The sequence below is a fragment of the Lemur catta genome, chromosome 8 (assembly GCF_020740605.2).
Source record: "Lemur catta isolate mLemCat1 chromosome 8, mLemCat1.pri, whole genome shotgun sequence".
Lineage (NCBI taxonomy): Eukaryota > Metazoa > Chordata > Mammalia > Primates > Lemuridae > Lemur > Lemur catta.
The window spans coordinates 8,669,481-8,684,488 of NC_059135.1; the positions used below are offsets into that span (position 1 = coordinate 8,669,481).

Genomic DNA, 15,008 nt, shown 5'->3' on the forward strand with positions numbered 1-15,008 from the left:
ATTAAAATGAAATAATAAACTGTCTTCACAGTTTTGTGGAAACTTTTTGTTCAATTCCTTTCTCACTCATGATAGTGGACCTGATGACTCCTCCACACCCACCCACCCGGCCCCCTTTTCTTTCAGATTCAGTCATTTATTTGTAGTTAATAGGTACTCGTTAAATGGCAGCAGCTATCTTGTTAGGGTAAGATTCTGAGAGCCTTATATACATTGTTTCTAATACTTGAACCCTAAAGTTGATAATATTATCTTCAGTTTAATGGAGAAAGAAACTTAAGATGAATGAAGGTACTTGTCTGTCTTATTGTTGTTGTGGAGCAGAGCTAAGATTTGCACTAGGTGGGGGGTATAGAGCAGTAAACTCTTTGTGTGCAGGGATTGTCTCAATTGCTGTTGTTTCTCAGCACCTCAATCCCTTGTTTTTAGGGGAAGCTTAAAGGTTATTCATTGCCATTTTAAAGATAGGCTTATATGAACTCCTTGACATTCTTAGATAAGCAAGCATGACTTCTTTTATAAGCAAGGGTGATTTCTATTCCATTTTCTTATGGAGTTGTTTATTATATATTGTCCCTGGTATGTTTAATTTACCACACTTACTTCTAGCACCTAGTCATTTCCTTTTTGATCTGGAGTGTGTAGTTGTTCAGATCTGCAGCTACAGATATCTTTCTTTCTTTGCAGTCTGCAGGCCCTGATGCTATATAACTTGTTGGGTGTAGGCTACTAATTTTGTAACACCTCAGTTTCTTTATTTGTCAAGTAGGACTAAGGGACAATTGTTTATATGGCTCATTGGCACATTTAAATTTTGCTATTAGAGTAAACAAGTAAAGTGCTGTGCACATTGTGTGTTTATTACTGTTATTTAACTCCAAATTCATAATCTGGAGCCTAACCAAGTCTCTTTGGAGACTACATCTAAATAGGATGCATAAGAAGTGAGGGGGTACATATTGGACAAATAAGATTCATTTAAAATGCCAGTTCTAAAAGCTGAGAATTTTCTACAGACATTTCATGGGACATTAAGTACTGTCACGCTATACTTAAAGACAAGAGTACGTTCTGAGAAATGAGTCCTTCAGCAGTTTGGTTGTTGTGGGAACACCCTAGAATGTACTTAGACAAACCTAAATGGTATAGCCTACTACACACCTAGGCTGTATGGTACAGCATATTGCTCCTGGACTACCAATCTGTATAGCATGTTGCTGTACTGAATACTGTAGGTAGTTGTAACAACACAGTGGTAATTATTTGTGTATGTAAACACATCCAGACATAGAAAAGGCACAGTAAAAATGTGGTGTTATAATCTTATGGAACCACCGTGTATGTGGTTTTTTTGTTAACCAAAGTATTGTTATGTGGTTTTGTGACTATTAACTTTTAAATATTGTGTTTATTGTAAAAATAATGCAGATTTCCTTCAGGTTTTAGAACTGCCTATCAAAATAGGTGATAGTGATTTACATGAGTAAACATATTGGTTAGCTTTGAGGCTGCTCATGACTCTATTTTGGGTTACTAAATTGAAGATTTGTTCTCCACTTTACCTAATGTCATTCGTGTGATGAAAATTCTGCATGAATTCTAACTTTTGTGCTATCTATTTCCTTTCCATACTTTTGGCCATTTGAGTAGTAAGTACTACCACATTCTGAAGTTATTTATTTTTTAACAGACTGTGTCTTGCTATGTTGCCCCGGCTGGCCTTGAGCTCCTGGGCTCAAATGATCACTCCTGCCTTAGCCTCCTGAGTAGCTGGGACTAAGGTGTGCAACTCTCAAGGTTTTTTTGCAGTTGATTTTCTTGGTGTTCTAAAAGTTTTACACCAAACAAAGGATTGAATTTTTGTATGTTTAGAGGCTTTTTTTTCTAGCCTTAAGCTTTTTTCGTGATTTTTGCATTAAGAAATTAGAAGAAATTTGATTTCCATAATGTTTTCAGTTATTGTTTTCCTTGAAAGAGTATTCTTGATACAATATTAAAATGAATGTTAAAATGTAGATTAACATACAAGTCTATGTATTTCTCCACTGCTGTTGAGTGACTGTTCCACTCTCTCTGGAGTGTATTTTCCTATTGTGTAAGCTTTCTTTACTTTCATTCTTTCTTTTATGTGATAAACTGTGTTAAAAAATACATACAAGTCTGTTTTTCCTATGTGGAATTTACCTGTAGAGCTAAATACTTTTTCACATAAAATTCAAATGTTATTTAATCCAAATAGTGAATAAGTTTGTTGCACACTTAAGCTGTGAGGAAAGTTGTCATGAGTTTGTTTTCAACCTTGAAGATATCTCTCTCCTTTTTTTTTTTTTTTTTTTGAGACAGAGTCTCACTCTGTTGCCTAGGCTACAGTGCCATGGGGTCAGCCTAGCTCACAGCGACCTCAAACTCCGGGGCTCAAGTGATCCTTCTGCCTCAGCCTCCTGAGTAGCTGGGACTACAGGCATGTGCAGCCATGCCCGGCTAATTTTTTTTTTAATATATTTTTTAGTTGTCCAGCTAATTTCTTTCTATTTTTTTAGTAGAGACAGGGTCTCGCTCTTGCTCAGGCTGGTCTTGCACTCCTGAGCTCAAAGGATCCACCCGCCTCGGCCTCCCAGAGTGCTAGGATTACAGGTGTGAGCCACCGCGCCCGGCCTTGAAGATATCTCTTATCGTTTTTATGTTTTTCCTATTGAACTCAAAGTCATACATGCCATCTATTTTATTTCAGTGCTTTAGGACTTAATATCAAAGATTTTATGTGAACAATGCTGGTGATTATTTTCACAAAAATGAAGGTTAGAAAAGTAGTATATTTCAGATTCTAATAGGCTGGGCTATTAATAGATTGGATTTATAACTTCTATTAATAGTTTCATCATTATGAGAATAGCTTATTAATAAGATGGAATCTGAGTTCATTCATTTCAGGTTATCAAAGCATGACTTCTAGCAGTATAGTTGTTAACAGAATTCTCATTTGTGTGTGTATTTTAAAAATAAATAACATATGGTAGGCATAAGTAATTGGTCGGTACAGAATATTCTATAAGGAAAACATTCTGAAGGAAATCATTGCAGAACAAAAACTTTTGGCCTCTGGGTTCTTATCTGAAGCCAATGAGGCATTATTGGATTTTGGTTGAAGTTGAGGTGGTAATATTAATGGAGAGAGTATAGATCTCCTCAGTACCAGCCTTTAGAGGACTGGTCCTTAACAGATTCCTTGAACTGTCTTCGTTTGGATTTGTCTGTAGTTTAAGGGGTTGAACTTGATCATCTCTCGGGGTCTTTCTAGCTCTATGGTTTTGTTGATACGTGACTGAGTGAGAGATCCTGTATCCATCATATGTTAATCTTTTATTTACTTTCAGAGAATTAAAACTCCAAAGTTTAACAGAATCTGTCCTATTTTAAAGATTAATTTACACTTTAAAAGCAGATAGTACTTTGTAAACATCTGTGTTTCTACTTGTCATTCTTTACCTTAAATCTCAAGAATTATCCAGAAATGGACTGTTGGCTGATTATGGTGCTGGCTGACAAGCTCTGAAGATTTTGGAAACATTGTTCTTATCTTAGTGACTATAGGTCAAAATAACTAGTATGATTTACATTCATTTGAATGACTTAATACCCTATGACATACGGTAGGCATTTATAGCAGAGAGTGGGCAGGTGACAACTACCAACCTTGTTTAGTAATAGTATTTGCTTTTTAAAGTGAGAGCAGCAGTATCATGCTATTCTCTTTTATCCGTGCTATTTTGGTACAGGTGAAATGGCATTGAGATAATGTTTGAAGTAGAGAAACTTCTAAGATGACTTCTGAAAAAGACTGGCCTTTGATTTAATGCTTTAATGTGGTACAATTCTCTATTGCAGTACAACCGAGATAACTCTTTTAAAATATGTCACTGATTTCTTATTTTGACTAAGCTCCTGGGTGGTTGTGATGCTCCCCCTTTATTAAAAACACCAGTGTGTATATATGTTTTCTTTACAGCATAAAATCACCTTTGAAACTATTTTGCTATAAATTAAGACTCACAATTGACTGGTTTTCATGGTGAAGTTTCCCCTGATATGTTACATTTTACTTTACCACAAGTATTCTTTTGAATAAATGTTTACAGTAATAACTAATAGTTAATATGTACTGAGCCCTTGCTATATATGATCAGCACTGTGTTAATTGGTTTATGTGGATTTTCTCATTTAATCCTCACAACTACTCTGAGGTAAGTTCTTTATCTTCATTTGATAGATTGAAGCACAGAGAAGAGTGTATGTGCTTTTGCACATGCATGCTCGTGTACATACACACACACACACACACACACACACACACTTTTATAACTTGTTAGCATTGGAGTCAGGTTTTAAACTCTGGCAGAGGCAGTTTGACTCCTGGAGCTTTATGCTTGTAGCTATGGTGCTCGAGCAGGTTGCCCTATTGCTTATATAAATGGGTTAAATAATCTCAACAACAACAAAAATTATTTCTTTCATTCTAAACTCCAGACCCTCAGTCTTTCTCAAAGGCATTTGGTATTAACAAAGTCTGTTTTGTGAATTGTCCCATCAATCTTTAAGTAGGTGATGTATTAAAATATATATACAAGTCAAATACATACACACAAATGGAAGTTTCATATTTTTTCCCCCAACATATCTTGGGTAGATCTTTACATGTCAGTGTATGTAAATTTAATCTCTGTCTCTTCCCCCCTCCTTTCTAAAAGTTTATGATACTTACATAAAGTATCATAAACTTAGTAATTTGAACTTTCTGATTAAAGTTTATGTAGTATATTAATTGATTTGGGCATATGCAGCAGAAAGAAAGTCTTTTTCTACTGAATTAGGTCAACATGTAACTCAAAAGAAAACCTACTTTCCTGTTACAATGCAAGGACTCTAATAAAGTCCAGTACAGTAATAGATTTAGTTATGATTAGTTTGCATTCCCTTTGGCACTAGGTTCTGTAATGCTGAATGATCATATGTTCTCTTTCTTCTTCAGTAAATAGTAAGTAATAAAAGAACTCTACTTTGAGTTTTACTGGAGGCATCCAAAAAATAGCGAAAGATTTGGTTTGGGCATGTTGTAATTTTTTCTATGGGTGTAATTTTGGCTTGTTTTATCAGCAAAACTGATTTTCTGAGTATTATAAGCATATTGTCTGTATAATAATTAAATTTCTTACAGAAAGAAAGTTCAAATTGGTTAAGAAATGTGTTTTGAGCTAGCTAAATTGTTAACACTTATAAAAAAACTTTCACAATTTTTTGTTGCTGATAACTTTGTGAGCTAGGTAATATACTAATTTTACAGAAGAGACAAATGAAATCAAGAGATTAAGTTGTCTAAGGTCACTGCTAGCAGAGCTGCTGTTGAAATCCAGGATATCTGGGACTGTTGCTCGGTTTACTGTATTTGAGCTGCTTTCTCATCATCTCTTCATTAAGATAACACAGGTTGACAGTTTTCTTTGTATTTATTATTTCATTTGTTATTCACAACAATACTGTGAAGGTGGCTTGACACATTTTTAATTCTGTGGCCGAGGAATCCCTGTGCTCTGGTTTTGAATTGAGAGTTTCCATGAAAAATGTTAAGTTAATTTTATGTGCTGGGTTCTGGACCACATGCCTTGGATTTGTTATATTCCTGACATTTTGTAAGACATTAATCAATCATACTTCACAGTTTAATAAGACAGTGCAGTGTTGGTGAAAGCTGTAAAATCAAGTACTTTGTATAAAATTTCTCCATTGCCTTCAGTGCCCCTCATTTCTTTTTTGTATTGTATTGTGTACATCTGTTATATTTTCTTTTTTCTTTTCTTTTTCTTTTAGTGAATGGTAGTGTCTAGAAAGGGTATGTCCCTTCAAGAGAGAGGTGCCAATGTCCAACCGGCCTAATAACAATCCAGGGGGGTCACTGCGACGTTCACAGAGGAACACTGCCGGGGCCCAACCACAAGACGACTCGATAGGAGGAAGGTATGTATCACATGGTAATTTGAAAAGGAATTGGGAATAAAAAAAATATTCTGAAATCTCATTGTGAGGGCCAAAACTTGAATGGCTCACTGCAAATGAGTAATTTTTCCTAAATTTTGAGCCAAGTAACAAAACTGGAATCCAAAGCAAATCCTCAATCTTTCCTTAAAACGGTAGGCTCAAAAAAAAAAAAAAAAAAACAGTTCTCAGTCATTGACATTTCAAACACCTAATTTAGGGTTCTTAGCGTGTGGTATGTCATGTTTCATTTGCCCTTTCTCTTCACTTCCTTACATACATGCTAAAACATATCTTTCCACCATTTGTGGTCCCTTTCCTTATGTATGTCTTGACTTAATGATACTTCATTGAAAGGAAGCTTCATTTATCTTAAGAACTTGAATTTTGATACTTGGCTTCTGTATTTTTTTCTCATCATACTTTTTGACAGGATGCTGATAGGATACCGAGGCAGTCTGACTTTGTTAGCAAATCAGTTGTCTAACAATTTTTAGTGGTCTGGTGTTTGTTTGTCTTTTTAGTTGGCATAGTTACAGATGAGGTGGTGTGAAGCATCAGTTGAATTCACTTGAATGTAAAATTCCAGGTCTGATTTGGCCAAGGATTGTTAATCTCTGTATAAAATTCTCAGAATTCTTCTTGCAAGTCCTAGTTCTCTAATCTCAGGACGAATATTAATCATGTTTGGCTTGCAGCAAATAATGGCTAAATTCTAATAGGATTACCTGATGCAACAGTTTGAGGCATAAGCATGTATGTAATGTCTAGAAAACTATAAAAAAATTTTAAGTGTCAAATGTAAAGAATAAATCGAAACATTATGTTGATGTCGGACTATTTAAGTCGTTAAGCATGTGGACTTTGGATTAGGACAGTTTTGTGCATGACTTCTGTCTCTGCCATTAAGTAGCCATGTTTTCTTTGTTAAGAGATTCAGGAAACCTCACTTTCTTAGTACCCAGAGTGGGCATGTCTGTTTCATAGTGTTATTGGATAACTTCAGTATTATAGTATGTTAAGCTCTTAGCACTGTGCTTAGTGCAGAGTTCTGTGCTGATATTTTTTGCTGTTTTACATTCAGGTTATTCTTTGTAGCAGCCACGTTTAACTTTAGGCTGCAGATTAAAAAAATCATTCCTCCCATGATAAAAATTTCAGATACTCATTTTAGAGAATTTTTAACAAACAAGACTAAAAAGAAAAACATTACAGTTCCACAATCCATTTATAATGGTTATTATTGACATTGGCATATGTATTTTCTCTCACTTTAAAACCAAATGTGTATGTGTGTGTGTATATGGTGTGTATGTGTGCATATAAGTAATTTGTACCTTTTGAACAACTGCAGTTTTATACATGTTAATGTTGAGGTTGTATTTGGACTCTGGCACATGCAATGACAAACATTTTGGACTATCGTAATGCATTGTTTCTCACATCCACATTGGCAGTTCAGTACTGTTATCTTTTCTATGCATTAATGTTATATACATTTTTACAAATTATTATATCATGTATTTAAAAATTGGCTAAAAGGGAAGTGGTTAATACTAGTGACTAAGATGTGTTGGTTTAAATAACTTTATTAATTTGTAATAAAGACAGACTTCAATTAGATTTGTAGTATTGCAAATCTTGTGATTTTAAGATTTATGTTCATGTAATTTAAACTAATAATATGCTCAGTTATGAAGGAAAAGAATAAAAACTTTCAAGTATATTTGGAATGGCAGAAAACATACCAAAGAATGTAGAGAGAAAGTGTACATTGGATTTTGTAGCTTTAACTCCCCCATACTGTATTGTAACCCCATTTCAACTTTCATATTTTTCAACTTTGATGTCTCCAGAAAACATTTTCACCACTAAAGTAATAAATGGAAGAGGACCTATTCACTTTTTTAAAGCCTAGCCTGTGTCATTTCCCATTAAATTAAAAATTATTTGAAAACATGACTTTTAGAGTCTTTGTTTTCAATTGTGTGGCTATGCCATGATTTAGTAGTAACTTTGAATATATAGATTTTTTCCCATTTATTTTTATGTGGCTAAGTATAATTATGATCAGGACATAGTGTGCTATCCTAGCAATTATCTAATCTCTCAAAAACCCCTTAGGGGATTTTTGGAAGTGAGAGGATTGGGATAAATTGGGAGAGAACAATTGCAACTATATTTTCATACTCTTCATGTGACTCTCTTGTTCAGCTTTCCTAGGTAAAGTGCTGTTATTATGGCTTTTCTTTGCTGAAAACGATGGGCTTGGGCTTGTAAAAGTATTTATAGTGACACCATGATTCAAATGACAATTACAGCAGCTACTACAACAGTATTAGTAGAGTGTTTTAAGTTTAAAAACTTATTATACATAGTCCTTTAATTTAGACATCTAGAAACTCCACATTAAGTATGTAATCTCTATTTTACAAATGTGGAAGCTTGCTCAGCTTTATACAGCTAGTATGTTGTCAGGACTTGATTCCAGACTGCGTTTTTTTTTTTTTTAAATCTGTATTATACCCCTTTTGTCCAAGTTTCCAAACTTCTTGACTATAAAGTCAGGAATTTTTTTCATTATGCCAAACTGTTTTCTCTGCCCACATCACTTGATCCATATAAGGAAGGAGTTAGAAGAGGGTATAAACTACTTATAATAGAAGAGTATTAACACATTTAGTAGAATTTAAGTAGCAGTTTTTCCTCATATAATTTTTGGATTAATTCATTTTTGATCCACTTTGTTTTTTTCCAAAACTGCATTAAGCTGTCGTCTTTGTGGAGCCTCCTTCCAGTGACCACTCCTGCCTTCCCTCAAATCAAGGTTGCTTCCTTTTTTTAAAGGAATAGTTTGCATTCATCCTTAAGATAAAGTAGGGGATATATTTCTCTCCTGATTATTCTCTCTGTTCTTTTTCACTTGTCCTTCATTACTGTCTGTAATTGAACTAGACATCTTACTCCTCTTCTGTTATTTTTCTCTTCCCCTTTCCTATGATTTTTTTTTTTTTTTTTGGACTATAGCTGATCTGTTCCTCTTTTTTCTGTTCTCTTTTTCTTCTTTAGGAAATCACTCCCTTCCACTGCTTCTCTGTGTTGGCTTGCTCTCAGGGATACTTCCTAGCCTTTTCCACTTCTAGCACAGGTATTTGTAGGCTACCACCTCCTCTTGGTGATGCAGTAACTTTTTGTTATACCGTGTGCATTTTTCCTGTTTTTATCAAATGGCAGTATTGGGATTGAATTTAATTTTATAGCAACTTTTCTTACGATTGCTATAGTGATAGTTTCTTCAATATTATTTTTATTATAAAAGCAGTGCATATTGAGAATAGAAAATTGGGAAGCTTCAGGAAAAATTTAAAGAAAATAAGATAATTTTAATCCTACCACTCAAAAATACCATGGTTAATAGTTCTGTTTTATGTTCTTATAGTCTTTTCTATATGTATACTTTCAACATAAAATAATTAGGGATAATATAATAATATAGTAACCAGCTGTTATCCCTTGATGTATTTTCTGGAATTCTGTAACATTCTTCTATGAGGAAATATTAAATATGTCCATGATTTTCTTTGATATGAAAGCCCATGATTTAAATTTGGGTGTCTAGTTCCTTCCCCTTCCCCATTTTTGGCTATTAAAAAATTGCTATACCTGTTCTATTTTAATGTGATCATAGTTTTACTAAGTCAAATTCCTGAAAATAGGTTTATAGTATCTAAGGGTATGAATATTTTGAAGACTTTTAACAGATTGCCAAATTGTCTTTCAGAAAGATTGGACCAGTTTATATTTCTACTAATTCTTCAGGAGAGTGTTCATTTCTCCAAATCCTAGTTAATAGAACATACCTCTTTTTTTTTTTTTTTAAAGTAACACGTTCTTGCTCTGTTGCCCAGGCTGGAGTGCAGTGGCTTCATCATAGCTTATTGCAGGCTCAAGGTATCCTCCTGCCTCAGTCCCCTGAGTAGCTGAGAGTAATAGCTTCTGCTACTCTACCCAGCTAATTTTTCTACTTTTTTTAGAGACAGGGTCTCACTATGTTGCTCAGGCTGGTCCCAAACTCCTAGCCTCAAGCTATCCTCCCACCTTGGGTTCCCAGAGTGTTGGGATTATAGGCATGAGCCACTGCTTCTGGTCAGGCACACCATTTTTAAAAGAAAACTTTGTGGCGGGGATGGGCCCAGAATTCCTTTTGTTAAAGTTACCATTTCTTTGATTACTATAGAATTGAAAATTTTGGCACGTTAGCCATTTTTATTTATTTTGTGAGTTGTTAATGTTTTTTTGAGATGGAGTCTCACTCTTACCTGTGCTGGAGTGCAGTCATCAATAGCTTATTGCAGCCTCCAATTCCTTGGCTGAAGTGATCCTCCCACCTTCCAGTAGCTTCTGAGTAGCTGGGACTACAGGCACATGCCACCATGTCTGGCTAAGATGCTTATTCTCTTATTATTGCTTTTTATATAAAAGATACCAGCCCACTAACATGAAAAAATATTTTTCCTAGTTTTATTATTTGTTATGTGTTTTTATTTATAAAGTTTTAAAAATTGGATAATCAAGCCTGTCAAGTCTGTTTCTTTTATTCATTTGCCTTCTCCATCCCAAGCATAAATTTTTCTTCTCAGTTCTATTATGGTTCTACTTTTACATTTGACTGTAATATGTCTGAAATGTTTAAATGGTGAGAGGAAATGCTTGAATCCAGTTCACCCTACTTCCCACCTCCTTTAAAAGGAAGTTTTTTTATGATCAACTTCTTGCATGTTAATTTCTTTTTACCTCCAATTTACGTCATCACCATCAGGAAAAAGGGTGCTTTTTGTCATTGTGCTATTCATGGTATCTCCATTTTGCATTTTTCTTCTAATTTATAAATGGAAAAACTGTCATTTTATTGGTTTCTCCAGTAATAAGGTTAAAAATTGAAAAAAAAGGTTTGAAAGAGATCTGCTTGAGAATACTTTTTGATGTAAATGTGCTAGTACCTTTGCATATATTATTTATCAAATCAAGTCATCTTTCCTCTTGAGTTTTTAAAAACATTATACCATTTTCAAAGGGGGTGGGGAGAGAAGTAATAGCCTTGATGGTTTTTGTTCTTCCTGGTGCCTCTCTTCCTGTAACAGTAGTCCTCTTTTGTAGAATGGTCTTTCATGGATTTTGAATGGTAGTTACTCTCTTGTAACATGTCTTTACTCTGATCCTGGTTAGCCATTTCCTAGTCTTTGGCCAAAGCTGGGAGAATCTGCAGTACTTCATCTTTTTGAACACAGTGATGGGACTGGTGTGCTCCCATGATCCAAGCTGGGAAAAAGTGGAAACTTTAGCTTTTTCCTTTCTGGTGGCAAAGGTGGGGAAGTGTGAATCTAAAGTTGTAAACTGCCATGACTCTTTCCTTGTGGAAGAAGGTGGACAGACAGAGAAGAGCAAGAGTATATGTGTATTAAAGTTCTAACAAGTTTCAATTCCTTAGTAATTCTTTAAAACTGTGTTGACTTTTTGCCTTCTCTAGGCTTGATTATTCCACTCTGACTTTGACTTTGGAGATGTGTGTGATATTTTAATAAAGCCTCTTTTGGCAGTTTAGAGCTCTGCCTTGATGTACTTATAATACAAGTACATATTAGTATAAGATTGCATTCATTCATTTGTAGAACACTATGCTAGTAAGCACCATGCTCTATAGTAGTTATAGAATTGAGAGTAGGGTAGCCTTTGTCACAAGCAGTCCAACCCAGTAGGGGAAATGGGCATGCAAGCTGTTACTAGAGTCAGGTGAGAAACATTTCTAGAGATGACCTCATTGATCTGGGCTCTGCAGGCTGAAGCAGCAGTTGCAAAGCAGTTGGTGTATGTCAGCTATATTTGTCTTTACTTGACATGTGGACTCATTAGTTCCTTTCAGAGTTTGGATTTTATTTCTTATCTTTCTGTTACTTGTTTCTCTGCTCCTAAGTAGTAGATATTCAACAATTCTAGTGTGGCTTAGATAACAGGAGACTTGTTTCATTGGCATTTCTAGGAACATAAATGTGACATTCTTTTTTTTTTTTTCCTGAAATGATGATGAAAACATGATTGATGGGGGTCAAAGAAGTGTTGAAGGGCATAGTTTAAATGGACTGTCTAACAAGGTAGGCCAGATTATGATACAGTAAAAAAAAAAAAAAACAACTCCTAAATATTAGTAGTTTGCAATCTAGCCACTAAAAAAGTTTTCTTGGGTCAGCTGCAAGCGCTGCTTCATGTCTACACATGCAGATATTCAGATATCCTATTGTGTTGTCAAGCAAGAAAATGTGGTAAATTACACTCTGGCTCTCCAAAACTTCCCCCAGAAGTGATTCATTTCTGTTCCCATTCCCTTAACCAAAGCAAGTCACGTGGCTGGCTACACATACTTGCAAGTAGTTGGAGAAATACCTTCCTACCATGTGTTTGGAAAGCGGAGAAATAGAATACTCGTGATACAGCTATCAAGACTGTTTAAACATTATTTTGCATTCTTATTTGCATCTCTATAATAGTTTGTTTCTCTAAAGTCTACTTAGTGAAATGTAGCTGCTGGTATGGTGTGTTCTGTTCATTCTCCTAATTAACCAGTAAGGATGCCTTGCTTTTATATTCTTTTTCCTTCTGTCTCTCTCTGTCCTGTCCTTTGTTCCGTCATATGGAAATTCAAGCTTCATCTTGTTTGGGAGGAGGAGAATGTTGTCGGGAGACATGGTGTGATGTGAAAATGACTTCAGTGTGCTGAATTTGAACCACTTTAAAAAAGAATTTATACTAGAGTTAGCCAGGTAACTCATACTTGCTTTTTCAGTAATAGTAAATCTTACTGATATGATAGGGAGCCTAGAGGTTTAGCTGCAGAACCATGTGTACATACGCTCTTCCATTTTTAATGCTGCTTTGGTAAAGTGGAGAAGGCTAGCCTGTCCCATCAGGCTTTGGGGCAGGGAGACAAGATTTACAGTGTTGTGTTAAGCACTGGCGTGGTTGCCTTGGTCTAAGGAGGAGCAGAGGCTACTTTTCTCTAGTTGGAAGTTACAAACATTTGATTCTTAATAGTACCCATGTTAAATTCTTTCTTGGGCCTACAGAATAAGAGCTTTTGTGTTTTTTAATTTTCTTAGTTATATGTATTTGTTGTTTTAATAAATGTGAAATTGATTCCAAAAATTACATTATAAACCTTTAAGATGTGGTCAGCTGCCATAGATTAGTTTTGTTTCCTTTACTGAGGATTTGCTTTCATTTTTCTGATGTTCCAAACCACTTTTTACAAGCACTTCCTCAGTCTCAGAATGCCTTCCTAGAAGGGTTCAGTTTGACTAAAAAAATGTGAATATATATAAATACTTCTTATATTATCTGAATAGCAAGCTTTAGTATCACATTTAGAAGGCTGTTTTCTTGTAATACAGAAAGAAAAGAAAGCAGAGGGTACCTTTTTAAAAGATTAACAGTGATACTTTCTTACCTTTTTCTCATATACCATCTCCAGAGCCATGTATTTTGACCCATATATGACTAGGGACAGAAATGCCAGCATGGGTAGAAAAAATTTAATAGTTGTAGATGCAGGCCTTTTACTTTGATTACTGAGTTCCTAGGTATAGCTCTGGGATTGCAGATTTAGGTAGTTGAATACCTGGGCTCAGTCTCACCTTTCCTGCCTAGGGTTCATGTGTGGCAGGCCTCACTTTCTACATCCTTAAAATGGGAATAATACCAACCTTGGGTGTCATTTGAAGATTAAGTTAGCTAATGGCTTTAATATAAGCTTAATATAATGCTTATCATGTAATCAGGGCCTTAAAAATATTTATCCAGTGGCCATGTTAAGTTTTTACCCAGGTATTTATAAAAGCCAGTGTAATTCTTGAGGTACTCCATACTCTATCACTAATCACTGTTTGATTATTTCAGTGTTTCTAGCCCTAACTCTCCTACCTACCTACTTTGTGAAATATGGGGGCAAAGGAAGTTGAGCTATAAGGTTGGTTCCCTTTTGGGGGCTGTCTTTCCCGTGGTTTTGATTCCATTGAATCCCTCTGCCACCATACATTTTCTTGCCACAGTAATGTAAGCGTGGTATCTTATTCACCCATACTCAGTATATCCAGATTGTTGAACATAATATATATAAGTCTGTTCCTTTTGCCTCACTGCTTCTAACCCTGTCAGTCTCTTACTGCAAACCATTATTAAGGACAGTAATCTAGGCCCTTTCACAAGGCATTTAGAAAACTTCCCTGCTTGACTGTTACATTCTTTTCCTCAGCTTTTCATCCTTTAGGGTGAAATTTAAATGCCGTGTGGTCTGTAACCCTGTATTCTATTGCTAGAAGTAATTTTTCCTTTGTTGGAAACTTTGGTAGAGCACCTGGTGCAGATCACTTTGTTTTATGAGACGCTGACCTTTTTGAGGACAGGGACTAGACTGTATGTTATCTGCATTTGTATGCCCTGTTGTGACTTACATGTGTTTGATAGTTGGTAAATGTAACATCTGTTGAAATGAGTACCTTAGTACAATTGTTCTCAAGTTTATGAGATCCAGTGCTCACTGTGTATCGCGTATATCATATAATGTAAATATTTTTGTTATGCCCCATTAGTATCTTGAATAAATTAAGAAGTAAATAAAATGCCTGCCTACACACAATTTAGAAATATCTATATAATCTACTGAATTTTACAAAGATGAAACAAAAGGAAAATAATTATGAAATAAGATCCTAGTAGGTAAATGCTTGGGTACGCTAACACAAGATGACTGTGTATTTAGATGCTTGCATCTGTGTTTGGATTGAGTGACTGTGATGCTACAACAGACTTATATGCCATAAGTGGCATTTTCATCACAGACTTTAAAAATGGTGCATGACTCTTGGAAAAACTGCAAAAAAAAAACCCCAAATAATCACTTGTAGGTTCACACTCGTTCCTGGGAAATTTAA

The 15,008-nt window shown here is 35.2% G+C and overlaps 1 protein-coding gene across 18 annotated transcripts in view; it reads left to right on the forward strand.

Annotated features, from left to right (window-relative positions):
- Positions 1 to 15,008, forward strand: part of TRIP12 (thyroid hormone receptor interactor 12) — a 136,423-nt gene that overhangs the window by 21,918 nt on the left and 99,497 nt on the right. For all 18 annotated transcript variants that reach the window (XM_045559467.1, XM_045559450.1, XM_045559454.1 and 15 more), the window contains exon 2: positions 5,863 to 6,009. In XM_045559467.1, the coding sequence (XP_045415423.1) occupies positions 5,912 to 6,009 (98 nt within the window). In that variant the 5' untranslated portion in view covers positions 5,863 to 5,911. The remainder of the gene's footprint in view (positions 1 to 5,862; positions 6,010 to 15,008) is intronic.